The sequence below is a fragment of the Delphinus delphis genome, chromosome 6, assembly GCF_949987515.2.
Source record: "Delphinus delphis chromosome 6, mDelDel1.2, whole genome shotgun sequence".
NCBI classification, from domain to species: Eukaryota; Metazoa; Chordata; class Mammalia; order Artiodactyla; family Delphinidae; genus Delphinus; species Delphinus delphis.
The window spans coordinates 3,087,948-3,115,259 of NC_082688.1; the positions used below are offsets into that span (position 1 = coordinate 3,087,948).

Below are 27,312 nucleotides of genomic sequence, written 5' to 3' on the forward strand. Positions count from 1 at the left end.
CAGGATGGATGGAAGGACGGGGCTGCGATTTCCTCTCCCGTCCGTGAGGCAGGGCGTGGAGGGCGTGCGTGTGGAGGATTCTGGAGCAGCCTTGTGCCCTCGGCAGGGCCAGCGCAGGTCTGGCTTTTAATGGCCTCAAATTGTTTCCGGCCTGTGTTGTAAGGAACCCTCCCTCCCACCAACATACCAGGGTTTGGGTTTCCCTTTTAAATTTGAAGTCTTCTGATTTTTTTTACTTTTTCTCTGATTTGCATGTCAACCAGGAAATGTCAAGAAGTGCAATTCTCGTCATGATTCCCTGCCTCTTGCCTTCCTTCCCCTCTTCCCTCTCTCCTCCCTCCCTCCAGAGGGCGCAAAATGAGACACACTCTGCCAGGCACAGCTCTAGACACTGCGGAGGGTAAAAGACGCGTCTGAAACAGCGCCTGCCCAGAGGAAGCTCACATTCTAGAAAGTACTAAGAAGGATTTATACATAGATATATTGAGGTGTGGGAACTGAAAAAGATAGCAGTGAAGGCTCACAGTTGGAAGGACCAATGAGGTTTGCATTTGGACTGAGCCTCGGAGGGGCTAGGTTTGACCATGTGGTGTTAGGGGAAGGCTGCAGGAACAGTTTGATCAAGGGGCAGATGTGCAGCAAATGCACCACCATATCCAGCAAATGTTGCCAGGTCCCTGAGCTGGTCTGTTTGCAGAGAGCTGTGGCTGGGCACGGTTGGGGGCTTCCCGACTGCCTTGTCTCTGTCCTCTGTTCCAGCATCTGCATTTCCCGAGGACTTCTCCATTCTAACCACTGTGAAAGCCAAGAAGGGCAGCCAGGCCTTCCTGGTCTCCATCTACAATGAGCAGGGCATCCAGCAGATCGGCCTGGAGATGGGCCGCTCTCCGGTCTTCCTCTATGAGGACCACACAGGGAAACCGGGGCCGGAGGACTACCCCCTCTTCAGAGGCATCAACCTGTCAGATGGCAAGTAAGTGGCACCACTCAGCAACCCACTCCTTCTCCTGCTGGAGGGTCGGGGCCCCCGGCCGAACCGGGGACCTTATAGCAGAATGTGCTTTATATAGCAGGATGGTGCCGGCACGCCCGCAGGTCAGAGAGAGCACCGGGCTTGGAGTCCTGGGAGCTGGGTCTTGGTCTGGGCGCATCCTCTGTGGCTCTGGGGAGGCCTTCTTCTCCCTGGGCCTCCGCGTCCCCTTTGTAAAATGCACTGAGCTGTATCAAATGCTAGCCTCTTAGTGTCCGAAGGGACGCGGGAGACTGTGTAGTTATACCCAGCTTCTTCCAGAAAGGATTTAAGGCATCCTCAAGGATACAGACACAGATGTGAGAGTGAATGATTTTTAAAAAAAAAGAAAAAGGAGTCAGGTCTTTCCAGAATTCTCTGTTGGATGCATCCCTAAACCCCGGTAGTTTGAAATTTATTGGCTGACACGTCTGAGGCCACGTGCTGTGATCCTTGAAGACCTCAGGCCGTGATTTCTGCATTTCTAATTGAGAGTTTCACGTAGATCCCTCAGTCCCACCGTTTCCTGTCAGACTCGGTTTCTCCGGCAGCCTGCATGTGCTGTTGGGAGTTGAGATGGTACACAGGGAAGTACTGTCAGGTCTCCCCGCCCTTGACCCACTGACCAGCCCACTCCAGGGTTCAGGGCTGTGCTCCGGGCTGCACAGCTGGTCTCATCCCGGAGACGAGAGACCTGAGTTTTGAGTCCAGTGGGTCTCACGTGGCACGCAGTGTGGACCTGTGCCCACGGCTGTCTGCCCACAGAGGCTCGGCTCTGAACTGCTCAGCCCCGTGACACTGCAGGAGAGAGATGTCCTCCTGCGTCCCCAGGGACTTGCGGTTACTTCGTGACACCGGCCCCCCTTCACCTGCCTGGCTGTCTGTTTCTTTGCAGGTGGCACAGAATTGCTCTTAGCATCCACAGGAAGAATGTCACCTTGATCCTGGACTGTAAGAAGAAGGTGACGACATCCCTGGACCGCAGCAATCACCCCGTGATAGACGTTAACGGCATCATCGTGTTTGGCACCCGAATTCTGGATGAGGAGGTGTTTGAGGTAAGCAGGGGGCCTGGGGCCAGCCAAGCCGACGCCGTGTTGCCTGGATCTTGGCGCTCTGCTGGGGGCGTGGGTTGGGGGGAGGGAACACCTACTGATTGTCCTGCTTCTGGTAACGGCAGGAGTGATGTCTGCCGGTGGAGACGAGCGGGCGTTCGAACGGGCCCTCGGGCTTTGCGCCGGTGGGGAGGATGAGGTTTGAGTCTCACCTGTCTCGGGGGTCCTACTGGGGACACGTGCGTAACTATGAGAGGTTCGGGGGCGGGGGAGCTGGCCTCGGTGCAGGCCCGCGGGGCCGGACTCTCCACTGTCTCGTTTGCTGATTCCAGGGCTTGGGCAGGTTGCGCTGACGTTTCTGAGCCTCAGTCTCTCCATCTGTAAAATGGGATCACGCATGCAGCTCCTTCACAGAACGTGGCAAGAATTACGTGGGGCTGAATGCGTAAAGCACCACGGCCTCCTCATAGCAAGCGCTTGACGTGTGTCAGCCTTGATAGCAACCCCGCGTCGGGGCAGGTGGAAAGATGGACAGAGCCCAGTTGGTCAGATGTGGCTGAGCAAGGAAAGATCAGAACAGCCACGTCTGCGTGGAGGCGGGGGTTGGGGGATGGGCGAACCAGCGTGTGAAGGTGGGTCCGTGGATCCTGCCGAAGTTGGCAGCCCCTCAGCACAGCAGGAGTCCAGGACGGCCGCAGCCTGTGGGCAGCGGGGTGGGCTGGGCGCCTGGATTCTGCAGGCACTGCCGAATTTTGCGAGTAATGGCGACACCCCCTCCGAGCACGACTCCGGCCACAGTTGCCCAGAGACCCGGGATGAACTGCAGGCGGCTGGGCGGCTTTGGGGTCCTCCCGGGGAGCTACTGTCAAAGGCTTGGGGGTCGCCCCGACTGGGATTAAGTTTTTGCCGGCGTAGACCTCTTGCTGGTGGGAGGGTCCAGGTAAAGCAGGTGGCTTTGGTGAGCTTCAGGACTTATTTGTAAAACGTGGGTACTGGTAGTGTTGCCTCGAGAGGTGCCGGGGGCTCACCTGGGCTCATCCGAGAAGCGCCCGGGAGCCTGGGTCGCCGCCGCCACCCTTGCTCGAGGTCTGAATGCGGAGGTGGGTCCGTGTGCCGAGGCTGGGGTTTGAATTCATGTACCGCGTGGTAGCTTTTCCGCGCTGTTGCCACATCTTCCCGATTTCTAGTGCCTTTTGTGCGCCGATGGTGTGTCTTTTATTGTAACGACTCAGGAAGCAGCTTTATCTGTCTTTTAAAAAAATAAGGATCCTAAACCGAATCCTGCTTCCTTGATTTTCTGAGCCAGTTTTCCCATGAGCACAGGTCTGCTAAGACTCCGGTGCTGTAGGGAAAGCACTGGGGACGTCAGGGCTGGGTTCAAGCCCCAGCTGCACTGTTTACATGCTGTGAGATCCTGGGTGACTGCCTCGCCTCTCTGAAATGCTTGTGTGGGGGAGATGTGTTTAAGGACCACCGAGGCATACGCGTGGCCCACGGCCAGCGTTCCGTAGCTGTTGCCCACGTTTATGATTAGAGAAGGAAAACAATTTATAATTACCAAAAAGAAATGGAAGAGAAGAACAAGTATCGTATATTAACCATATACGTGGAATCTAGAAAAACGGTACAGATGAACCGGTTTGCAGGGCAGAAACAGAGACACAGATGTAGAGAACAGACATATGGACACCAAGGGGGGAACGTGGGGTGGGGGGTGGCGGGATGAATTGGGAGATTGGGATTGACATGTATACACTAATGTGTATAAAATAGTTAACTAACAAGAACGTGCTGTATAAAAATAAATAAATAAGATAAAATCCAAATCAAAAATTAAAAAAAAGAAACGGATCTCACATTGGGTAACTCTGGTTTCCTCCTCTGTTTAGCCTCCCAGCAAGCTGGGTAGGTCTTGCTGTGCGGCTGAGAGCATGCAGGCTCTCATTCCATTTTGATGGAATCCGTAGCTCAAAAATACGTACAGCGTTCTGGGGAGCCCTTCTTCCTGGTCGTGGCTTTCGATTTGAGGGAGCGTGTCCGCCAGGCACCAGAGATTCTTGTTGAACACAAGCCGTTCGCGTTCTGAAGGAGGTGATTCCGTAGCCTTGGACTTCCCCGGCTGTTGGATGTGTCCACGTCGGAAAATGTGACCTGTCTTTCCTAATGAAGAGCAGCGAGCTAGAGGTGGTGATACCCTCGGGGGCCCCAGAGCATCATTTTTTGCTGTTTTATTCAGAGAGCAAGGATAAAGTTGGGTGGGTTGGCCTCGTATCCCCAGCCCCGCTTCGTCTCGCGGCGAGTGAAACAGAATTTTTATAAATAAAAGTGATTTAACTCGTGGCTTTCCAGAAGACTCCAGATAACGACACTTGGCATTTGTCACCGCTTTGGTTTCTGGAGAAGTGTCTTTAAAAGGAGGGGCCAGCACCATTGAAACCGATTCCCCGGCAGCCGCGTTCTTCCCCGGGAAGGATGACTTCCCCTCATTAAAAGCCAATTTGCGCCGAAGCTCTTGGAGGCTCTGGGGGAGCCGGAAGGATTCTGGGTACTTTGGTGGAGGGCCAAGTCGCTGCTGGCACACGCTGGGTTTTGTGATGTGTGCTGTTTCCAAACAGGGCTTTGCTGAACTCTAGAGAGTCTGTTGGGACCACTGGGGTTTTTCCTGGGGTGTGCGTGGGCCAGGGAGGAAGTGGGGTGCGTAGCAAGGGCCCCCAGGCTCTCGTGCTCTTCCTCTCTGGCTGATGGCCTGGAGCCCACACTGAACCTGTCCGAACCCAACATCCTCATCTGGAAGATGGGCGCGACGGGGCCAGTGCTAGGGGTCGTGGGGTGGCCCGAGGGAGTCTCTGTAAGATGCCTGCACCTGTGAGGACCATCGCGAACCACACCGACCAGACCCCTGGCAGTCAGAGCGGGCGGCCACCGTCAGCATCCCCCTGCATTTACCTGTCAACCATGGCGGCGGCTGTGACCAAGGTCCGCTCCCTCTGTGGTGGCACAGGGTCACGAGCTGTCCCTTATCTCACCGTGCGAGTTAGGTGCTGGACCTCCACCTTAGAGATGAGGGCCCTGAGCCGTGCAGGGGGTGGAGCCGCCTGGGCTCACGGGGGCCCCCCATTCCTGTGCCCAGAAACCCAAAGGGGAAGGGACTGGCTGTGGGTCGTGCTGCCCTGGCCAGGGTGCATGCTCCCGGCCAGAGCCCCCAGGCGGGGACTGTCCCTCAGGGTGCCGTGGTGTGCTGTGGAAGGGGCTCGAGCTCGCTCCCTGGTCACTGCTTTGCCGCCCCCCTCGCTGACCTGGCCAAGCCCCCGTCCTTGCCCGCCTACTTCCAGGTGGAGCGTGTGCACTACAGGGCTGCCTGAGGACCTGCCTGCGGGGGGCGTCCGCAGTGATGTTCCTGGGGAGCTGTGTGTCCTGTGTCCTGTCCCTTCTCCTGGGGTGTACCCGTGCCCTGGGACCAGTGAGCAGCTGGGGGTCCCGGGGCTTCGTCCCACGCCCCAAGGGCCCACCGTCGGGGGACGTGGAGGGTATTCTTCGGACCCCTGTGAAGTGGGGTCCTGCGGGCCTCCCTGTGCAGGAGAAAGTGTTGTTTTCACCCCGGGCTTAGGACAAGCTTTGTGTTTTCGGAAACAGACAAGACTGCCAGGAGAGCGAGTGTGTCTGGCAGGAGGGGGAAGTGGCTATATTTCTTCAGTGGCAAACCTGGGTGGGAAGCCAGGCAGGGCCACCAACAGGGCCCTGTGACAACACGCCGCCTGTGTGCTCTGCCCTCCCCGCACCAGAGACGTTGAGTAACCTACCGAAGGTCACCCAGCAAAACTGCAGCGCGGCGGGGTTGGTCTGTTGTTGCTGAGAGCCGATGGCCTGTCCTGATGTCGTGGCGGGTGTGACAGTCACGGCAGCCCCTGCATCTCTCTATCCACCTGACCAAGGAAACCAGGCGCATCCCTGGTGGTCCCGACGTACCGGTGGGTGCCTGGCCTTGCTCCAGGCTGCTCGGTTCCCATCGTCCTGCACAGGCCCCGGGGACACCGGAGTCCCCTGGCCTGTGGGGTCTGAAGCCCTGGACCCTTCCAGGAAGAGCCAGCACGAGCTGCTAGCAGGGGCGGTGGCTGCCAGAGCTATATCCTCCCCTGCGTGACTGGTGCACGGCACCCTCCCCCGGGCCAGGCTCTCAAACGTGGGACTGAACTGGTGGGCCCCGCACCCGCCCTGGGCTCACCTGCGGTCCTGGAGCCGGCCGGTGTTCCAGATGGAGGGGTCCGGAGGGTGGGACTGGGGGGCAAGCCAGAGCATCTGCTCTGGGTTCTGCAGGGGAAGGGCCCTCCTCTTGGGTCCTCGAATGGAGGGGATCACGGAAGAGGAGACCTGCCCTGGGGGACGGGGAGCCGGTGAGTCCTGGGCCAGGAGCCAAGTCTGCTTTTAAGCTGTTGAATGTTTCAAGGGGCAGCAAGACCAAGCAAACTGCAAACTGCAGCTTTTCTCCGCGGGATCCCCGGGTGCTGGCAGGGAGAGAACGGCATTGCGTTCAAGTCACGGTCCTGCCGTCTGTCTGCTCTCCTCGGCCGTTTGGAGAGACCCAGTGGTTTACTTAATCCCTGATTCCCTTTTTCCAGGGGCCTGTCTTTTCCACTGACATGGTCTTCCTTGGAATTCAGCTTTCCCGGGGCGGGAACGGGGCCACAGCGGGGGAGGCGCTTTCCCAGCGATCCACGGAGCCGGCCCGGGATGCCTGTCGAGCACAGACTCACCCTCCTTGATGTGAGGGGTGCCTGGCGTCAGGGTCTCGAAGGAGAGGGAGCAGTGAGTTTGTGTCAGAGGCCAAGGCTGTGACCTGTGACCCTTGACTCTGGGAACATCCTGTCACTGATCACTTGCCCAGAGCCCCCTGGGGTGCAGGACACGGGTGGGTCTAGAGGCCACAGAGCAGGCAGGCGTGCACCTGGGCGACGGGTGTGGTGATGGGCGAGCTGCAGGGCTGGGGAGCACGAGGCCTCCTGTGTCCTGTCCCACCCGGGGACGCCGCTGCAGAAAGCACTCGTCCTGCCGGTGGCGATGAGTCTGGTGTTGGCTGTGTCGGGGCGTGACCCTCATTTGCACTTTACTCCCTTTCTGTCTGCCTTCCCACGGCTTTGTCAGTTTGACCCCAACGTCTCTCTGGAGAGGGGCTGCAGACACTTCCAGAGTGCGCTTTTCCCTTCCTTGGAAGGTGGTGCATTTGCAGGGCCAGTGGGGCCACTCTGGGTTCACTTTCGTGTCCATTCAGACACAGGTGGGTACGATGGGGATACGGCCAGAGGGCATCTGTGGGCAGCGAGCAGCTCTGCAGGCTTGTCTCGGGGTGTCTCTGCGCTTCCATCCCCACTGGTTGACAGTGTTCACAGGCCAGGTGCCCCTCCCTGGGTCCACGGGTGTTTTTCCAGTTGGCGTTGCTGGGTAGACCGGTGCTGGGCATAGGAGGAGCTGGGCTCTGGAGCCGGACCGGGTGGGAAGCGCGGCTCCATCTGGAAAACGGGCCAGTGCGTTCAAGATTGATGCTGAGGTCGGCCTGCTGCGCACACAGCCCCCCATGTTCTCAGAGATCAAGACTCAGAGCGAACCATCAAAGACCCCTAACGCATGCTCTGCCCTGGCACGCAGAGCCGCCGTGGAGGGCCCAGTGTCTGCACGGCAGCTCTCACAGTCGAGGCCGTGCACTCGGACCTTAGTCGGTGGTGTGGAAGCTCCCAGGGCTAAGTCTTGGGTCCAAGTCCCCGAGGGGGCAGCTCAGACCCGGCCTTTCCTACCGCAAACCGCACGTCCTGGGCAGGGCCTGGCTGAGGACCGTGTCCACCCCGGTCCCGGCCCTCTCCTTCGCGTCCATCTGTGCATCGCCCGGGAGCACTGTCCTGCGTCAGGCCACGTGAGGCGGCAGCCCTGCGCCCAGCGAGGCAGACCCCAGGGAAGCAGAGGGGCGTGAATGAGTCAAGGTCAGAGGCCCCTCTGCTTCAGCTCTGCCCACTTCACAGGGACCTTCCCCGATTCCTGGCAAGAACAGGGATGTTGCAGGCTCCGTGTGTTTCCTGGGACCCCAGAAACACACGTCTCCACTTTGGTCTCTTGAAAAGACAGGAGTTTATTACTTCCTGGTTCTGGAAGCTGGAACTCTGCAGCCTGAAATGGGTGGGGCAGAGCTCCCAGCAGGGGCTCCAGGGGAGGGTCCTTCCCCCCTCTTCCCGCTTGGAGGGCAGTGGGCGTGGCCAGGCCCAGCAGCAGGTGGAGTAATCTGGAGCTGTGCTGCCTCGGGTGGCCTGGCAGGGCAGGGAGGTGCTCCTGGGGAAGCACAAGCCCAGGTGTCCCTGGCTGTGGCCGCATCACTCCCGTCCCTGCTCTGTGCTCACCTGGCCTCTCCTCTCCTCCCTGCGTCTCTGTTCTGTCTGCCTCTTGTAAGGTCACAAGTCATTGGGTTCGGGGTCTGTCTTAATCCAGGCTGATTCTCTTCTTGAGACCCGTCACTTACCTACACCCGTGAAGACCCTGTTTCCGAGTAAGGCCACATTCCCAGGTTCCAGGGGTGAGGATTTGGCCCTGGGGTGGGGGTCCGTACCCAGCCCACTGCCCAGGCCAGCGTGGGGAGGGACTGCTCCCCAGTAATGCCTGCGGGGCACGTGTGGGGAATTAAAAGCGGGCCTCTGGGCATGCATATTTGCTTGTTTTCAAATCGAGGTTTGTCTCGGGCTGCTGAGTTGTGTGTGCGCAAGGAGGCTGGGGGGTAAGCTCTTGCCGGCTGGAGGGGCTAGGGGGCCAGCCCTGTGCACAGCTCCCGGCTTGAATGGGCAGCTGACTGACCAGTGAAGGCAGTGGGCAGGGAGTTTGAAGTGCGTTTTTGTCTCCAGTTCGGGTGCAGGAGAGGCTGGGCTGTGGGCAAGCCGGGGCCAGGACTCCTCCTGGGGCAGGTGGCTGGCAGCCTGTGGGCTGGGGAGGGTGTGACCCCTTAGCAGAGGCTGGTGGGAGCAGGGTGACGGTGAAGGAATCGCATGATCTCACGTTCAGGTCTCCGCCAAGGGCTTTCGCCTGGAATTGCTCCTCGGGTGGGCAGTGATTTTCAGGGGCTGGGGTGCTCTCCTGGGTCGTGCCGGGTGTTCGTGATCTGCGTTGAGCCCAGCAGTGGGTGGGGGACCTCTCTACCTGGGCCCGGCAAGGAGGGTTCCAGAGAGACCCCAGAGCATCAGGCAGGCCCTGCTTGGCCCACGTGCTTCGGGACCTGGCTCCTTCTGCTGCCTGGCCCGAGAGGGCTGCAGGTTTGTTCCATGGAAACTGTGAGCAACAGGCCCACGTCCCAACCCGACAGGCTGACGCGGTGCTGGAGGCCGGCCCTGTGGCGTCACGCAGCTTACAGTGGACTCTCTGATCTGTGGGTCCCCAGGGAGGGTGGTGCCCGGTGACCCGCAGGCCGCAGCGGCTCTAGAGGAGGACGCTGGGGACGGACCGGGTCGTGCCGGACGAGGGTCAGGCGTTGCTGCCGAAGCTTGTGGGTGCTGAGTCCCGCGGTCCCGCCGGCAGTGGCAGTGGGTGGGATGGGGAGGTGAGGGGAGTGGCCGAGGGGAGCCCACCCACTCGAGCCAGGGAGCTGCCGTTGTGGACGGCTGCAGGGTGAGGGGGTCCTGCCGGTGCGTGGCCTCCTTCTCTGCCGCAGCCAGCCGCTGAGGGCAGCCCCGGCCTCACTTACCGTCCGCAGGGCCTTGGGCAGTCCCGGGACTCGGCCCGCTCACCCTGAAGGTGGGACTGCCGTGCTTGCGGTGACGATGGACGGCCACAGTGCCTGACCAAGTCCGCAGCCCGCCAGCCAGCACTGGGCGTCCCGCTGCTGTCGGTGATGCTGGCGGAGGGCCCCTGGCGGGCGGGGGGGACACAGGCGTTGCGTGAATTCTCGGGGAGGGAGTTTTCTTCTCAAGATGGTTTGGGTTGTCGTTGCTGTTGTTAGCGCGCTGTGCTGTAGGCGGGCGGATTCCGAGACGGGAGGGGGGCCTGACGGTCTGCAGGCTCAGCTGCTGGGAGAGCAGCGGGGATTCGATCCTCACCTGCAAACCTTGGGCGTGGGCCATAGCCGGGCGGCTCTGGGGGTGCAGTGAGACCCTCCTGAGGGGCAGAGGGGAAGGCGCGGAGGGGCTGGCCCCCAGCGCCGTGCCTCCAGGCCTGGAACCCTTGTGACCCCTTCCACCGCCTCCAGGAAAAGAGCCTCCGAGATGGGGGTCAGCGCACGAGGTTGCTGGGTGCCCCCTTCTCGAGGGTGCTCTGGGGTTGGAGGCGGCCGGTGGCGGGGGACACGATAACAGTTGTGCAGAGCATTCGTCAGAGGTCTTTGATGGTCTCGATCTCCGAGGACACGGAAAATCCATCTCAGCTCGTTTCTGACTCTGCCGCCGTGGATTTTCCCGGAAGCTCTCAGCTCCGGGAAGCCCAGGTGTGTGTGCGGGCTGTGCTCTTTGGTCTCCTTCACCTGATGAGTCTTCACGGAGCCCAGGGGATGTGCATTGTGTTGGCTCCGTGGCACCCGTGGGGAACCTGGAGCCCAGAGACGTAAAGCCACCTGCGCAAGGTCACACAGCAGGGAAGTGCAGGGCTGGATTTGGGGCCCAGGTCTGGAGCATTCCCTGGGTCAGATGGGGGCTGCTGGGTTCCCAGTGTCAGACTTCTGTCCCTGTCCCTTTGGGGGGCTCACCCTCCAGCCTGATGGAGCCCCTGTTTGCTCACTCCCCTCTCGGGGCTGACCCTCCAGCCGGCCCCTGGTTCTCAGTCCTTCCTGAGCTCCAAGGACTATGCGTGTCTCCACTCAAAGTGAGCCCCCTCCCCCCCAGGCCTGGCCCTGCTCACTTTCAACCCGGAATCGCCGTTTTCTCTAGTCTGAGCTGCATTTTCCAGGCCCCTCCAGGCGACGTCTATCCAGCTGCGGCCGGTCCAGAGTCTGTCCACAAGCAGGTCTTTCCGAAAGGTCCAGGGAGTGACCAGGCGGCAGCCGGTACTTGAGGGCACTGCAGTGACTCCTGACCCTCGTGGAGGCCTGGAATTCTACAGATCGGTTAATATAAATAATTCTACAAGTTAATTTCCCTGAGCACACACCACCTTCTCCGGAGCCCAGCCCCACTGCTTGCAGTTAATGCTCCCGCGAGACTGTGTTTGAGGCTACTTCTCAGGGGTTGGGTCGTGAGATTGTCCCCATGAGTCAGCCACACTGTGTCACCCCATCCTTCCCACGTCCAGCAGTGTGTGTTTGCAGTCGAGGTTGCCGGGTCTGGGGCAGAGCCTGGGACCTTGGCCGGCGTTGTGCCGCATGGCCTCAGTGCTTGAAGTGAGGCTGGATTACGGCACAGAGTCTGCTCAGAACGGGGGTGCTGGCCTGGAGCGTGTGGGGCAGCCTGGGCCTCTAAAATCAACTCCTCCCCACCACTCCCCTGCCTGGCCCCCTGCAGGGAAGTGCGTGTTCTGCATGCAGTGTGAGTCCTTCTCACGACTGTGGACCTGCAGAAACACCTGCGTGGGGTCTGTCACAAACAATGCCAAGTTTCTCTCGTTGGTTGACAGAATAAGATGCCGCAGAAAGGTCTTTCAGGTTGGGACCGTGTTCTAGAACCAAGGAAGTGAAATTCAGTGAAGGTGACTGTGAATTTCTGCACTTGGGTTCAAAACAAGCAGCTGGCAGGTGCGGGATGGGGAGATGCGGGTGTAGGACACTCCCGTGGAGGAGGTGCAGGGGTCTGTGCGTGGCAAGCCCATTAGCGACCATGGGTGTGATGCGTTCGGAACAGAGGGTGGGATGATCGAGGGGCTGGACGTGCGCAGCGGAGGCTGAACTAAGACCTGAGGTCTGCGCCTAGAGTGGGGCGGCAGGATGGAGACGGCGCTGGTGCCTGAGGTAGAGCGTCTCGTCCAGGGGTGTGGGGTGAGGCAGTGGCCAAGTGAGGACCACGGAACAGGGCGTTCACACGTATGAACCTGCAGCATCCACCTCCTCCACCAGGGCCCAGCTCTGAGGCCACTGCCTCAGGATGCCTTCCTTGACCTTGCCAGCCAGAGGAGGTCACCTGGGCGCCTACTGAGGAACCAGTGAGAGCTTGAGACTTGCAGTCGAGGGCACTGATTTATTTGTCTTGGTGTCAATAAGCTTATCATAGGGGTGCTAAAAATGCTGGTTGAAAGGGTGAAAGAATGAATAGTCAGAGCTGACTGCCTTCAGAGGGAGAGGGCAGTGAGCCTTTGTCAGGGATCCAGGGCTGATGGTGATGGTGGTGATGGCGGTCATGGTGGTCGTGGTGGAGGTGGTGGTGTTGGTGGTGATGATAATGATGATGGTGATGTTGGTGATGATGACGGCAATGGTAGTGGTGCTGAAGGTAGTGATGTTAACGATGGGGATGGGAGTGGGAATGGTAATGGTGGTTATGGTGGTGGTGGTGATGATAATGTTGGTGATGTTAGTGTTGGTGATGGTGGTCAGTGGTGGTCCTCGTGGTGATGGTGATGATAATAGTAATGATGGTGATGATGGTGGTGGTGATGGTAGTGATGTTGATGATGGGGATGGGAGTGATGGTGGTAATAGTGGTGATGGTGGTGATGATGATGGTGATGATGGTGGTGATGGTGGTGGTGATAGGATGGTAATGATGATGAAGATGGTGGTGATGATGGTGGTGATGGTGGTGGTGATGGTGTGGTGATGGTGATGGTGGTGATTTTGATGATGTTGATGGTGGTGGTGGTGATGTTGATGGTGATGGTGGTGATGGTGGTGGTGATGGTGGTGATGGTGGTGGTGGTAATGGTGTGATGATGGTGATGGTGGTGATTATGATGTTGATGGTGATGGTGGTGATGATGGTGATGGTGGTGGTGATGATGGTGATGATAATAGTGATGGTGATGCTGGTGGTGATGGTGGTGGTCATGATGATGACAATGATAGTGATGGTGATGGTAGTGATGTTAATGATGGGGGTGGGAGTGATGGTGGTAATAGTGGTGATGGTGGTGATGATGATGATGGTGGTGGTGGTGATGTTTGTGATGGTGATGACGGTGGTGATGGTGATGGTGGTGGCGATAATGGTGGTGATGGTGATGGTGGTGGTGGCGGTGATGGTGGTGGTGATGGTGATGGTGGTGATTATGATGATGGTGATGGTGGTGATGATGGTGATGGTGGTGGTGATGGTGATGATGGTGTTGGTGATGGTAGTGAAGGTGGTGATGGTGGTGGTGGTTGTGGTGGTGATGATGGTGATGATGATGGTGATGGTGGTGATAGGATGGTAATGATGAAGATGGTGGTGGTGGTGGTGATGGTGGTGGTGATGGTGCTGATGGTGGTGATGATGATGATGTTGATGGTGAAGGTGGTGATGATGGTGATGGTGGTGGTGATGGTGGTGGTGATGGCAGGGATGGCAGTTGCCACTTTGTCTGGGCCTCACCGGGTGCCAGGCCCACCGGGCAGGCTGTGTATACTGTCACGCTTAGTCCTTAGTGAGGTAGATCTCGTTCTCCTTTGCAAATGCACGCTCAGAGGCCTGGGAAGATTCAGTGATGTGCTTAAGGCCCCACAGCCTGCAAGGGGCGGAATCCTGCACCCAGGCCACATGTGTCACTGCCTCACCCCTTCCTGAGGTGGTGCCCAGAGTCGTGCTCCTTCCTCTGTGGAGCTTATCACGACAGATGTGTCCCTGTGCTGCGTGGTCAGTCCAGTGCCTACAGGCTTGCTGCTCTGAAAGTCTGGGGTGGGGGAAGGACGGGACAGCTTCCCTCACGTGCTGCCTAGGCTGGGCTGCTCACCTAAATGTCTGGAGTGAAATATCTAGGGCCGCGTAGCCAGTGGGGAAAGGATGTGAGACCCATGCCCTTTATAGAGTCCGGTGGGCCCGTGAGCCAGCCTGGTCCCTGCCGCTGGCTCTGCTGCCCTGTCCCTTGGTCTGGGGATGAGGTGTCCACTCTCTGAGTTCACTAAGGTGACCCTTTAGTCACTGTGGCTAGTTTCAGGTCTGATGAGGCTGGGACGTGACCATCCCCCCACCATCCCTGCCCCTGGCCCCTTGGTGGAGACTCAGGTGTGGTGCACACCGCCTGCACCAGTGCAGGTGTGAGGAGACACCAGGGGTGGGTGGCGCAGGTGAGAATTGGGCTGGGACCAGTGGTGGCCACATAGTGGGGGGAAGGCCACAGACATGGACCGTGGAGGCGGGACCCGGGGGGCAGCAGGAAGTGGCTTCCACCCGCGTGGAGATCTTCCTTTAACGCTCGCTCGCTCGCTCACCTGAATGGTGCTTGACTCTTTCTCACGCCGTGGGTGCTGGAAACATCATAGAAACAGTGCCTTAGCCGCCCCGGCTTGGGCCCCTCCCTTTCCATTGTGTGACTTTTTTTTTTTTTTTTTTTTGCGGTATGCAGACCTCTCAGTGCTGTGGCCTCTCCCGTTGCGGAGCACAGGCTCCGGACGCGCAGGCTCAGCGGCCATGGCTCACGGGCCCAGCCGCTCCGCGGCATGTGGGATCCTCCCGGACCGGGGCACGAACCCGTGTCCCCTGCATCGGCAGGCGGACTCTCAACCCCTGCGCCACCAGGGAAGCCCCATTGTGTGACTTTTGATGAAAAATGTCACAACAAGATGTGAAGTGTGACCTGTTTGGGCCGTGAGAGCTTGAACAGGAAGGGGGACTCGGGAGGGCTTTCACGTGCGAACTCTCCTGGGACATCAGGAAGGTGCCTCATAGAAGCCCCCTGCCCTGTGTCCGCCAGGCTGGTCCCAATGTCAGACCCACCAGGCTCCCCCGGGGAAGGAAAGCTTTGCAGGGTGGACAAGTGACCACGTGTGCCTGCGTGTCCCTGGTGCTCTGTGCACACGTGTGCCTGCTCTGTGTCACTTGCTGGCAAGTGGACTCAGACGGGGCTGTCCTCACCGGGGGCAGATTTGTGACCAGACCCCTGGCAGCCGAAGGTCGATGCTTCCTTCTTGTTTTTGCTCCGTAGACTGCGCGCTCCTACCCCAGCCTGGGACAAGAAGTATCCGTCCGTCCGTCCTCTCAAAGGACCGTGTGTCTCCATTTACGAGGGTGAAGCGCTCTGGCTAAAACCACGGGAAGAGCCAAGTGCGCAGTGGGAGCCCCTCGGGGCCGGTTCGGGTTGGACAGGGAGGGGCCCGTGGTGCGGGGCAGTCCCTGCAGGGCTGGCTTCCCCGGGGGACCCATGGCTGTTTGTTGGAAGGAGGGATGCAAGATTAAATAGCACTGGAGAGAGGAAATGAAAAGCCGGGCGCGTCACTGGAGAGAGCAGCGGCACAGACGCTCCAGGCCGGGAAGCAGGGGCGAGGGCCTCCCTCATCTGGGCAAAGGTGTTTTCTGAGTCCACAGCCCTTAGGGTTGCAAAGCTCTCCAACGAACACTTTGCAGTTTCCTCAGCAGGAGCGCAGTTTGGGTAAAATCTCATTATGGGAAAAGGCAGGACTGGTTCCCTCAGCAGAAGGCCCGGCTCAGCCAGGGACACCTGTGTCCTGTGTGTCCCGATGGCTGGCGCCTCGCGGGCCGCCCGGCCTGTCCTCTGCAGGAAGAGGGACAGCCGCTGGCCACCCGGGCGTCGGGGCTGTGTGGGGAGTGGAATGGCCGTGGTGACCGCCGGGCTGGTGCAGAAGCTTCTAGGGGGTCTGTAGAGCTTTACTGACCTGGTGGAGGCAGAGATAAGGCACGTCAATTGAGAACGCCCTGGGCATCGTCGGAGCGAGGGATGCAGTGAAAGCAGTGCGCCTGCTTCTCTGGGCAGGTGACGTGGGCCACCGCAGGGCAGGCTGCGCGGGGCGCCGCGTCTGGGGCTCGGCTTTTAGAGGTAACCTGAGCGATTACAGGGCGTGGCCTGCGTTGGAGATGTGGAGTCCGGTGTCAGGAGCACCCACGGGGCGGGTGGGGCGGGTGGGGCGGGGACGTGCCCCACAGAGGGCTGCCTGGACGAGGTGACGGTGTCGTTTATGGGAGCTGGAAGCTCTGGTAGATGTGTGTGCGGGACATAGAAGTCGGCTCCAGGGAGCCCCCATTCCGTGCCCTCGCGAGAGTGACCCCCCCCCCCCGAGCCTAGTGGGTGCATCTGTGACATGGGGATGAGAGGGAGGAAACGAGGTCCAGCTCCCTCTTGGAGGGGCCGGGGGCGGTGGGCTGGAATGGGGAAAGGCAGAGGCTTGCGGCGGGCAGTGGGTGCCCGGAAAGCCATCCCGTCGGGTGGCAGGTGGGGCGGGGTGGGCGCGTGCAGCCCCGGGCCCTGGGCTGCTGCTGAAGGAGGAGACGGAGCCCCAGCCGCCTGGTGCCCCCCCCAGCGCCCTCCGTAGGTCTGCTGCCCGCTCTGGGCTGGGCCGTATGTGACTCGTGGGTCCTGTCGTCCGTGGGAGCCAGGAGGCCTGCCATCAGGGGCTGGAGCGGGGCACGTGCCCCTGCGGGTCGCAGCGAGACATGCTGCTGTCGGGGGGCTTGTAGGCTGTGGGAGGGGCAGGGTGGGTGGCAGTCAGTCAGCAGCTCCCCATGCAGGGTGCACACCCACTGCTCCAGGCTCTGCGGGGCTCAGAGGGCAAGGGTCCGGGCAGGGTGGGGCGAAAGCGGGGGGAGAAGGGCGACCGTGCAGGGGGGTCACGGCCTCACCCGTATCACGGTGGGGATTTCGGGGAGCAGAGATAGCACAGTGGGGACCCTCGGTGAGCGCTCGCTGCATCATGGATGAGGGGACCAAGGCCCTGGTCAAGTGTAAGACAGCACGGATGCTGTGGGGTAAGGAGATACACAGTGGGACCTTCCTGGTTCTGGAAAGTTCTTCCGCCCCACGGCCTCCGTTTCCCCATCTGTAAAGTGGCGGTTGCAGTGAGGCTCAGGAGAGATTTGTGGGGGGCACCCAGCAGTGGCCAGGCAGACTTTGGACCCCCGTCACGGCGTCACAGTTCCCCGGACTCGGAGCCCTTGGGGCTGAGCTGCTGTTGAGGCTGGCAGGACCCACCCCTGCTGACCTCAGATTCCGTCTGTAAAATGAGACGGTTTTACTATATCAAGGATTTTGACTTTCTAAGGAAACCCGTAAACCCTTTCCTAACTGACATTTCTCTGGGGCAGCCTGATGTGGAAAACCTGCTGGGACCCCAGGCCCCTCCACGGAACCCTTTTTGAGAAGCCCTGGCCAGGCCAAGCTCCAGGTCCCCACGTCCCGAGGGACCTGCGGGGGCCAGAGGCGGGAGGCAGGACGTCCCGGGAGGTCAGCGAGGGCCGGCTCGGCGAGTGGGGACCATCCCGCTGGTGCTCCCTGGGCTCCGAGGGGCTGCAGCTGGGCTCCGGCATCTCCCACCAGCAGCCGCTGTGAAGGCCGCACCAGGGCAGGGGCTCCGTGACGGGCCTCCGGGTCTGGAGTTTGGAGCTTGGTTTCCCATCCCCCGAGGCATCGTGAAAATGCTCTCAAGACGCAGTCATAAAGCTGTGATCACTCATTGCACGTTTGAAGGGCAACATGCACCCCTTAGGGCAGCCGGGGGGCACGACGTCTCCAAGTCGCCGGGTGGTGCTGCCGGAAGCCCTGTGTTGAGAAGGATTCTGAGTTGCCTCTGGTCTCAATGAGACAAAGCACAGCGGGAGACGGGGTCTCTGGGAGGGGCACGCGAGTTGTTCCATGTCCCCAGCCTGAAGCGCAGACTCGAATAATTCCAGTTCTGGCTCCCAGCCTCCCTCGACGGCAGAGGCTCTATTTTGATTTTCCAAACTTCTGGCAGAGCCCTTCTCCTGGACCACCCGAGGGTGGAGGAGGGCAGGGGAGCCCCAGGTTTCCTTTGGCTAAATGGGGAGCCCAGGGGCTGCGTCCTGTCTGGGGTCGCCGGCCACCAGGACAGTCGCCCACATGCCCCCTTGCTGCAGAGAGAAATTGGTTGGCTCTGATCGGATGCCGCAGAAGGGGCAGAGGAGTTCCTGAGGCCTCACGGGGGACGGAAGGAGGGGTGCTCTCGGGGTGCGGAGCGGTGGCTGCCTTTGGCCCGAATGCAAGATCAGAGCTTGTCTGAAGACTCAAGGGGCCGCTCTAGGGCCTGGCTGCCCCCACAATGACCAGCGCCTTAGGGATCCCCAACCCCAGGCCCTGCCCCTGAGCCCTTCAGGGCAGAGTGTCTGAGGGGCCCGGGTTCCTCGGGAGCCCCCGCTGGGTGTGGGGCAGGGGAGACAGGACTTCCCTCTGTCCTGGAGGCCTCAGGGTATTCATGGGGTGTCAAGGTCATGGCTTTCAGGGCCCCAGGACACCTCATCCAGGGCCGCCCAGCGTCCCCCTGTGCCCCCAGTACCCCATCAGTGCTTCGGGGTCCAGGAACCATCCTGCCTCTGGTCAGAACCCCCGAGGGAGGCCGAGGTCCTCCCTCGCTTCGCGCAGCCCTGGTGTTTCCCGTGAGGCCGGGGAGGTGTCTCCTTGGCTTGTGTGAGGTGGGTTTGACTGCTGTTCCCTGAGCCCCAGCTTTGCCTCCCAGCCCTCAGTGGGGTCTGCTGCTGGGGGCTGGGGGCAGCGTCCTGAAGCCCCCTCCCCACCCTGCCCTGCCCTCGGGAGGTGACGCCCCTGGGTGGTTTGGGAGCAGGGGAGCCACCTGCTCTGTCTGGGAGCCTAGAGGCAGAGCCAGTGCCACATCTGTCACCCCAGGGTCCTGCCCCAAAGCTCCTGGCCCCGATGGGGTGCCCGGGGATGTGAACCCCTCCCTGTGTGCGGGAAGAGGTCGGGGGAGGGCTGGAGGGAGCTCTGGGTGAGGATCCGGGTGCAGAGCTTCTGGGGGGCTTCGCAGCCATGCCTCAGTTTCCCCTTCTCCATAGTGGGTGGGGGACAGTAGACCCCTGCCCTCTGAGGGACACGCCCACAGAACAAACAGGCATGTTCTTTTGGTGTGAAAACCCACTTGAGAATTTGGCGGGAAGAATGATTTTCAACACATGCGGGGACTTGCAGGGGAGGGTGGGTGCTGGAGACGAAGGGGGCCTTCTGCCGGCAGGGCCCTCGACGGACCACGTGGTCACTGCTGCAGCCTGGGGCACGGGTGGGCAGGCGGGGAAGCAGGCCTGGCTGAGGGCCGGGTCGGCAGGCACATTTCGGAGCCTGGGCTGAGTGCTGGGAAGCACCTCCGCTCCGGCTGGGCCTGTTTGTGGGAGTGGATGCCGTGCCCTTGGCTTTGCTCATCGCCCCGTGCGGGGCCTGCGAGGCCTGGCGCTGGGCCGGACACCTTGTGATACAGGGACACAGAGATGCACCGGCCGCGGCCGCCACCCGGGGACCTGGGCTTTCCGGGGAGGCAGGCCCTCTGCCGGGCCACTGTGATGAGTGTGCTGGCGGCTCCTTCGAGGGCCGCACCCCCTGCCCGGGGTCACAGCTGCCCCCCAAATGCCCCGAGCCTGTTCTTTTTTCCGGTAACCGCATTTGGAGAGCGTATATTCAGATGTCAAGCTGCCAGTCCGTAGGGAGAAATACTTTATTTGAATTGGATGAAATTTGAACTAGAAGTCATGTTGTTCAATAAAAACGTGTGGTTTTGATTCACTGGGCCTGTCGTATGGTTCCTGTGTGCTGGAGAGTTTAAAACGTGGGCCGGGAGCCTCTGACATCCAAAGGGAGAGAGAAGGGGTGGCTGAGCGAGGGGGTGGGCGCCGGGCAGGGGCGCCCCTCTCCTGCTCTGCCCCCGTGACAGCCCCACGGGCTGCTCACCCTGCATGCCCACTCCTCCCACTGGCAGGAAGGCAGAGGGGCTGCAGACTGAGCCCCGGGGCCTGCGGCCAGGCTGTGGTCGGTGACGCTGACGGTGAGGGTCCGTCTGTGTTCCGGAGACAGTGCTGGACGTCGGGGTGGGGGGGCCACGCTCCACCCCTCCGAGCCCCCTGCGTGGAGACGGGCTGCTGGGGGTAGTTCTGAGTCCTCGCTCGTCAGGGGGCGGTTTCAAACCCGGGTTGGGAGGCTGTGTATTTGGAACTGTGCCTCAGGGATCGGGTAGGAATGGGCCTTTGCTGGACTCCAGGACTGTCACCCCGTCTCTAGGTCGGGTTACCCATAGAGCCTTTGGGAAGCCACGGAGGGCGAGGGTCCTGTCCCCAGAGCTGTGCGCACGGCCGGCACCTTGCTTCACAGATCCCAGAGGCCATCCGTGGACCCACGCTTAGTGACTTTGGGTGACACATCACCCCCGCCCTGCCATGGTCCAGCGATGAGAGGCCACATCTGGCCCCTGCCTGGGGGCCCGCCTCTCTCTCCTCCTGGGGTCTGGCACAGAGAAGGGCCTCGCGCACCTTCTCCAAATGACCGGCAGGGAGGGTGCGGCTTCCTTGCCTGGGCCTGTGGTTCTGACGTGTGCGGATGGGCACCGCGTTCTTGCTCCGCCCGTGGCCCCGCCCTTCAGGAGTGCTGCGAGCCTTTGGCTGGATCCTGGCAGAGCAGAGGCTCAGCAGCAGGGGCAGCCTCAGGCTTCTGGTCAGAAGGGGGCAGTGGGACTGGCACGGGAATCGATGGAAATCTGATGAATACACGGTCCGGGTGTGATGGGATCTTACCCGTGGGGCACAGGGCAAGCCCAAGGTGTTAGGAAGGGTGTGGGCACCCCTAGGCAGTGGTTCTGGGCCGTGCGTGCATCCGCCACGTGTGATGCAGTAGCTCGCACTTAGTAGGTGCTCAGTAATGACTATTGAATGAGTGGATGGGTGGACGGAGAGAAGGATGGATGGTCCGTGCGTGGATGGCTGGGTGGGTGGATGGATGGATGGGCGGGTGGGTAGATGGGTGGGTGGATGGATGGATGTGTGGGTGGGTGGGTGGATGGATGGGTGGGTGGAAGGATGGGTGGGTGGGTGGAAGGATGGGTGGGTGGGTGGGTGGATGGGTGGGTGGGTGGGTGGATGGATGGGTGGGTGGATGGCTGGATGGATGGGTGGCTGGGTGGATGGATGGGTGGGTGGATGGATGGATTCATGGGCAGATGGATGGGTAGATAGGTGTATGGATGGGTGGATAGGTGGATGGGTGGGTGGGTGGATGGATCAGTAATGCCTGGATGGCCGGGTCGGTTGAATGGCTCTTAGAGGTAGCAGCTCCCCCAGAGGAGGCCTGGCCCCAAGGACAAGCTCCTGGGTCCCCACGTGGGTGCCCTCTGTGCTGCCTGTTCAGGCTTTTCGTCCTCTTCCAGGGAGACATCCAGCAGCTGCTCTTCGTCTCGGACCACCGGGCAGCTTACGACTACTGCGAGCACTACAGCCCTGACTGTGACACTGCGGTCCCCGACAAGCCCCAGTCTCAGGACCCCAATCCCGATGAATATGTGAGTCCTGGTGGGAGCCGTGGGCAGACCGTCTCGGGGTGCTGGGCGTGGAGGGACACAGAAGCTGTGGGACTCCCGTTTGAAGCAAACGCACTGGGTGAGACTATAATTGATCCCCGGGGCAAGGTGGACTCCTGACTCACTTTACGAAGGGTTCTGTGCTCCCAAAGCAATGGAGTCAAAAAGGACGTTGGTAAAGAATCTTTCACCCAAGTTTCTGGGAGAAGAGAGCCATGCGCCCCCTGGACCAACACCTGGGTGGGGTGCCGTGAGCGGAAACGCCACAGGTGCCCCCGGCGGGCCGTCTGGAGCTGGCCAGGCAGGAGGGGCTCAGGGCTGTCGGAGCGGATCATGGTCCCCTCTGACCCCTAGGGCGGCAGCTACTCTGAGGGGCAGCCTCGGCCCGAGAGTTTCAGGAGCGTGTCCAACACCACTGTCCTCTGGCCGTGACCCGCGTGTCAGTGGGTCAGCCTTTCCCATCCACCCGCCCTCACGCCCCAGCAGCACCTCCGTTAGTTGGATTTGCAGTTCTTTGTACCGTTTCCAAATGAGAATCCTCTCCCATCCCCTGCGCAGGGTGGACTCCTGTTTCTTTTAAGTAAAATTCAGTCCTGCTCTCTATTTTTTCTGTGAGCTTCCCTTCTTTCACGAGCAGTTGGAAGAGAAGGAGGGGGGGACCCCATGAAGCTGTGGAGTCCTGGGCTAGGCATGTCTTTCCCACCCCGAGAACAGGGTTGGCAGTGCCCCCAGCTGGCTTGCTGCAGCCGAGGCCTCCTGGCCACGCCTCACCCTCCCCATGCCCGACACAGAAATGGGTCTGAGGGTGAGACCGTCTCTGTCGCTGTGAAGTCCCTCCCGTGAGGCCTGGGCCTTCGGTGAAGGTCGGGGGGGCCCTCGGTTTGGGTGGGTGCCAAAGGGTCAGAACGTTTGGACCTTTTAGGGCTCATCTCTCTTTGAAGGCCACCGGGGGTCCCCGTTTCCTTCCCTGGACTCCTCGTGGGGCTAGCTCTGCTCCCCCAGGGGATGGAGGGGGAAGACTCCTTTCAGGGCCCACGGGGTTGGTGCCTGGAGCTGGGCACGACTTTTGGGGGTCCGATCTTCCCAGTTGAGCCCACGAGGGAGGGAGATGGCGGGCTGGCATCTCGGGGTGGGGGGCCCGCACCCTCCTCACGTGGCCCTATTTGCTCTCAGTACCCGGAAGGAGAGGGTGAAGGAGACACCTATTACTACGAGTACCCCTACTATGAGGACACGGACGACGTGGGCAAGGAGCCCACCCCCACCAAGACACCAGTGGAAGCAGCTCGAGAGACCACAGAGGTGGCCGAGGTCTGGCCGGGCGGCTGCTGGTCCCTGGAGGCCGTGGTTGGCGGGGGGGCCGGGGGCGCCGTGGCGAACATGGGGGCCGTTTGGAGATGCGTGGAGAGCAGGGGCGGTGGGCGGGAGCTTGGCAGGGAAACGGGGGACCAGGGACCGTATGTGCTTTCTCCTCACGGGGAGTGTAGGGCAGAGGACCTTCCGTGGTGCGGGGGACACCAGGGGACATGGCTGTGATGGAATCCAGTCCCCTCCCCAACGGGTGGCCGGGACACTGGCCCATAAGGCTCTAAGAGTCTGGAATATTCTCTTACTTTTTTTTTCTTTGGTCACCATGTGGCTTGCGGGATCTTAGTTCCCCAACCCGGGATTGAACCCAGGCCCTCGGCAGTGAGAACGCAGAGTCCTAACCACTGGACCACCAGGGAATTCTCTGTTCTCTTACTTCTTAAAAAAAAATTTGAGATACAGTTCACCCTGGCCAAGTGCATGACCGCGGGGTTTATTGGTGCACAGCACTTCCGCGGGCTGGGCTGTCTCCCCCGGCCTGAGGGGACCCCTGCGCCCCGATCCACAGGGGCCGGTTGGTTGATGGGCCAGCCTCCCTCTCAAGCCGCAGAGGAAAGCTCCGACTCGGTCCTCGCTGCGCCGGCCGCACCCCTAACCCTGCGCGTCTCTGCCCGGCTCCCAGGAGCTGACCCAGCCCCCCACGGAAGCCCCTCCGGTGCCCGACACCAGCGAGGGGGCCGGGAAGGAGGAGGACCCCGGCATCGGGGACTACGAGTACGTGCCCAGCGAGGACTACTACACCCCACCCCCTTACGAGGACTTCAGCTACGGCGAAGGCATCGGGAGCCCCGACGAGAGCCCCGACCGGTCCCCCGACCAGGGCGCCCGGGCCGAAGTTCCCACGAGCACGGTCCTCACCTCCAATGCCTCTAACGTAATTGCCTTCCCAGCGAGTGGGCTTGGTCCAGGGGAGGGGGCTGGACCCCGGGCTCTTCCTTCTCTACTCCTCACTTCGCTGTCCTGGGGCAGCTGCCCTCCCCCTGCCCACCACAACTGGCCCTGCAGCCCTTTGCAGCCAGGCCGTTCTAAGTGATGGCCGAGGATGCCCGGTGAGTTTGCCGTCACTGCCTTGCTGGTGCATCTCAGTGTTGTCAGTTTTTCATCAGCAAAATGGGTGGAATGAGCCCCGCCCTCCGGGTCTCTTGGGGTTCGGCGGTGACGGACGAGGACATGCGTGTTCACAGACAGTGTTCCTGTCTGGGGCCCGGGTGAGGGCAGGCCAGACAGGTACATGAGCTGGGGGTCTGGACAAGCAGACCAGACATGAGGCCCGGTAGGACCATGGGCTTTCCCATCAGGCCGACCTGACTTGAAGTCTCTGCCAGTGGCCTTGGAAAGTGATATCCCCTCTCTCAAAATCAGTGATCTCATTTACAACCTGGCACCAGTGTTCCCTGCCTCTTGGGGCTGTTGCCACGTCTTCAGACTGGAGAGGAGTTGAGCTCAGCCCATGGTCCATAGGGAGTGCTTAAACACAACCATCACGTGATGCTGAATCCTTGATGGCCACAGAGCAGACACACGGGGTTCTGATGGGTCCAGACCCCTCTGGCAGCGGGCATGGGATTAGGAGCTTGTTACCCCGAGACCCTGGGCCTTGGGTGGAGCCCCTGGCGGCCCCAGGTTCCCCAAGTACACGGTGCAGCCTGGGGCCACGTGCCCGTCCTTCTGCAGCCCTGATTTGCCACGGGGTCTCGGGGGCTTTGGGGTGAGTCTCCCCGTCGTGAGAGGGAGACGATGACTCCCAACAAGTGAAACCCCAGGCTACCTGTGTTCTGTGACCTCGGAATGCCACGGTGCTTGGAGTCCGGGGGCTGGGGGCCTGTGCGTGTCCGTTCCTCTGGGTGACCCTGCCGCCTTCCCTCTCAGCCGGATCCGCCTCCGGAGGAGGGGATGGACGACTTGGACGGAGAGTTCACAGAAGAAACCATCAGGAACCTGGACGAGAACTACTACGACCCTTACTACGACCCCACCATCTCCCCGTCGGAGATCGGGCCGGGCATGCCCGCCAACCAGGACACCATCTACGAAGGGGTGAGTGGCTAGGGAGGGTGCCTCCCCGGGCCCTTGCGGGGGACCCCCTGCTTCACCAGCCGTATGGATTTGGTGTAATCTGTACCTTCTTTCTGTTCTCCCTCTCCTCTCTCTGCATCTTACAAACCTCAGATCGGACCACGGGGCGAGAAAGGTCAAAAGGGAGAACCTGCCATCGTCGAGCCAGTAAGACACTTTCTTATTGTCGCCCCGAAACGGCGGGGTGGTGGGTCGAAGCTGGGGGCACGTGGTGGGTTAAGTAGGATGTGGCTGGGCCTGTGGGACCCCTGCGCCTCTATGCCTGGGGCTACCACGAGGAGCTGCGTGACCTCGTGGATGCCACACGCTGCTTGGAAAAGCGCCTGGGCGGGGGTAAGGTTCTGGACCTCGAACGAGGTGGCGGCCGCCTGGGATTCGAATGGGTCGGGACCCTTTGTGCCGCACGCTTAGGATCCGGGCACACCACTGTGTGTCAATTTCTCCTTGTTAAAAGACTCGGCTTTTGGGAAGGAGGGAGCTCCCCTGGAGGGCAGAGGGGGTTAGCAGGCTGAGTGTGGCGGCCGGTCTGGAGCAGGGAGAGTTAGCCACGGACCCAGCTCTCCACGCGGGCTGTGCAGCCATGTGGCTGCAGCTGGTGGAACAGGGAAGCCTGGCCGTCAGCCACGCCGAGGGGATTTAATAAAACAGCTCTGCCCTGAAACTCCCACTGAGTGAAACTTCACTGTTCTGGGCTGGGGGCGAGTTAAACAAAATGACTGTTGAGAACGTCTTAACCTTGGGATCAGAGGGAAGAGGGTCCCACGTGCACCTCGTGGGGCGGTGGGTGTCGGCAGGGGCCCCACTCTGCGTTGGCATGTCCTCTGCCCTCAGGGAGCCGTGCCTGGCCGGGGAGCACCAGGGTCCACCCTGTGGCCTTTGGGCTGCCGAGGTCCAGGCGCTGAGTCGGGCCGGGCGAGGTGCCAGGTGATCAGCCGGGTGGGGGAGGGGTGCCCTGCAGCTGCACGTGGTGGGTGTGGCATCATGGGCTGGGAAGCAGCTCTAAGAGTGGGGAGGGGCTGGCTGCCAAGGTCCACCCCTGCCACGTCCTCCAAGAGCCAGAGGGAGGAGGCCAGCGTCCTGCACTTGACGGCTCACGAGGCTGGGGCCAGGCTCCAGCTTCCTCTACTGCCAGGACTCGGTTGCCCCACGTGGAGGCTCCAGGACGCTTCCGATCTTGGGACTTCCGGGACGGAGGACTGAGGGACCCCCATCCTCCCGTGGGACTTCCGGGACGGAGGACTGAGGGACCCCCATCCTCCCGTGGGACTTCTGGGACGGAGGACTGAGGGACCCCCATCCTCCCGTGGGACTTCTGGGACGGAGGACTGAGGGACCCCCATCCTCCCGTGGGACTTCCGGGACGGAGGACTGAGGTGACCCCCATCCTCCCGTGGGGACGGAGGACTGAGGGACCCCCATCCTCCCGTGGGACTTCTGGGACGGAGGACTGAGGTGACCCCCATCCTCCCGTGGGACTGGGAAGGTTCTTTTGGAACCTCATCCCCCTTAGAGGCACCTGAAGCCCGTGGCTGGGGCATCAGGACGGGGGGACTAGATGACTGTCCTGCTCTGTGCCTCCTGCCCCGCCCCCCAGGGCATGTCCCAGGGATGGGCGCCTCCGCTCCCACTGGGCTGTGGCCGCTGGGCACACACATCTGTTCTCGGGCTGAGAACATTCCTTTCCTGGTGCTCCCCAAGGGTCCAGGGGAGTCAGGGCTTGTCTGGGGCCGGAAGATGGGGATGCAGAGGAAGTGGGCAGAGGGGCCGAAGGGGGACACCAGCACCAGGCGGCTCCTTGCTCGGCGACATGTAAACCCCTCACACCAAGTCCAGACTCGGAGGAAGGCGACCCTCAGGGAAGAGCAGTGCGGCCAGTGGTGCCGCCTCGAGACACGGGCTGCCGGGGACCCGCGCCAGCCCTTGAGGGGCTGTGCCAGAAGGTGGACCACACCCCGTGTGACTTCCCTGTGGTCCAGCTGTGTGCAGACCACGGTCCAGATGGCTTTGGTCCCCGGTGGACTTGCCGCCGACTCGGGTGCCTTCCGTGGTGTCCCCATCGCTTTGGTGAAAGGGGCATCTTGCCTGGGAAGAGGAGAACCCTCGGGCAGGCGGGGGCCAGGCTCTGTGGAGTCCTGGGTTTGCTCCTGGCTCTGGGAAGGCCTGGCCGGCACCTCGGTCAGGACAAGCTTCCTTTTCACATGTCCCTCAGACCGGGCTGCCCCTGTGTGAGAGCCGTAGCATCCCAGGTCCAGGTGGAGGCGGGTGAGAGTGGATGAGGCGTCCAGTGGCCAGGCTCTACCAGGCTCCACCGGCGAGGGTGGGCCGGGGCGTCCAGTGGCCAGGATCCACCAGGCTCCACCGGCGAGGGTGGGCCGGGGGAACAGGCTGAGCAAATAGAAGCGGCCCAACACAGATAGCATGTCTCCAGCAAATGCATTTCATCTTTGTTCGGGGAGAAATGAGTCATCTGGATA

At 61.1% G+C, this 27,312-nt stretch overlaps 1 protein-coding gene across 2 annotated transcripts in view; it reads left to right on the top strand.

Annotated features, from left to right (window-relative positions):
• COL5A1 (collagen type V alpha 1 chain) overlaps positions 1 to 27,312 on the top strand; it is a 154,012-nt gene that overhangs the window by 45,767 nt on the left and 80,933 nt on the right. For both annotated transcript variants that reach the window (XM_060013863.1, XM_060013864.1), the window contains exons 3-9: positions 760 to 973; positions 1,905 to 2,067; positions 21,245 to 21,376; positions 22,568 to 22,705; positions 23,385 to 23,636; positions 24,632 to 24,799; positions 24,932 to 24,985. In XM_060013863.1, the coding sequence (XP_059869846.1) occupies positions 760 to 973; positions 1,905 to 2,067; positions 21,245 to 21,376; positions 22,568 to 22,705; positions 23,385 to 23,636; positions 24,632 to 24,799; positions 24,932 to 24,985 (1,121 nt within the window). The remainder of the gene's footprint in view (positions 1 to 759; positions 974 to 1,904; positions 2,068 to 21,244; positions 21,377 to 22,567; positions 22,706 to 23,384; positions 23,637 to 24,631; positions 24,800 to 24,931; positions 24,986 to 27,312) is intronic.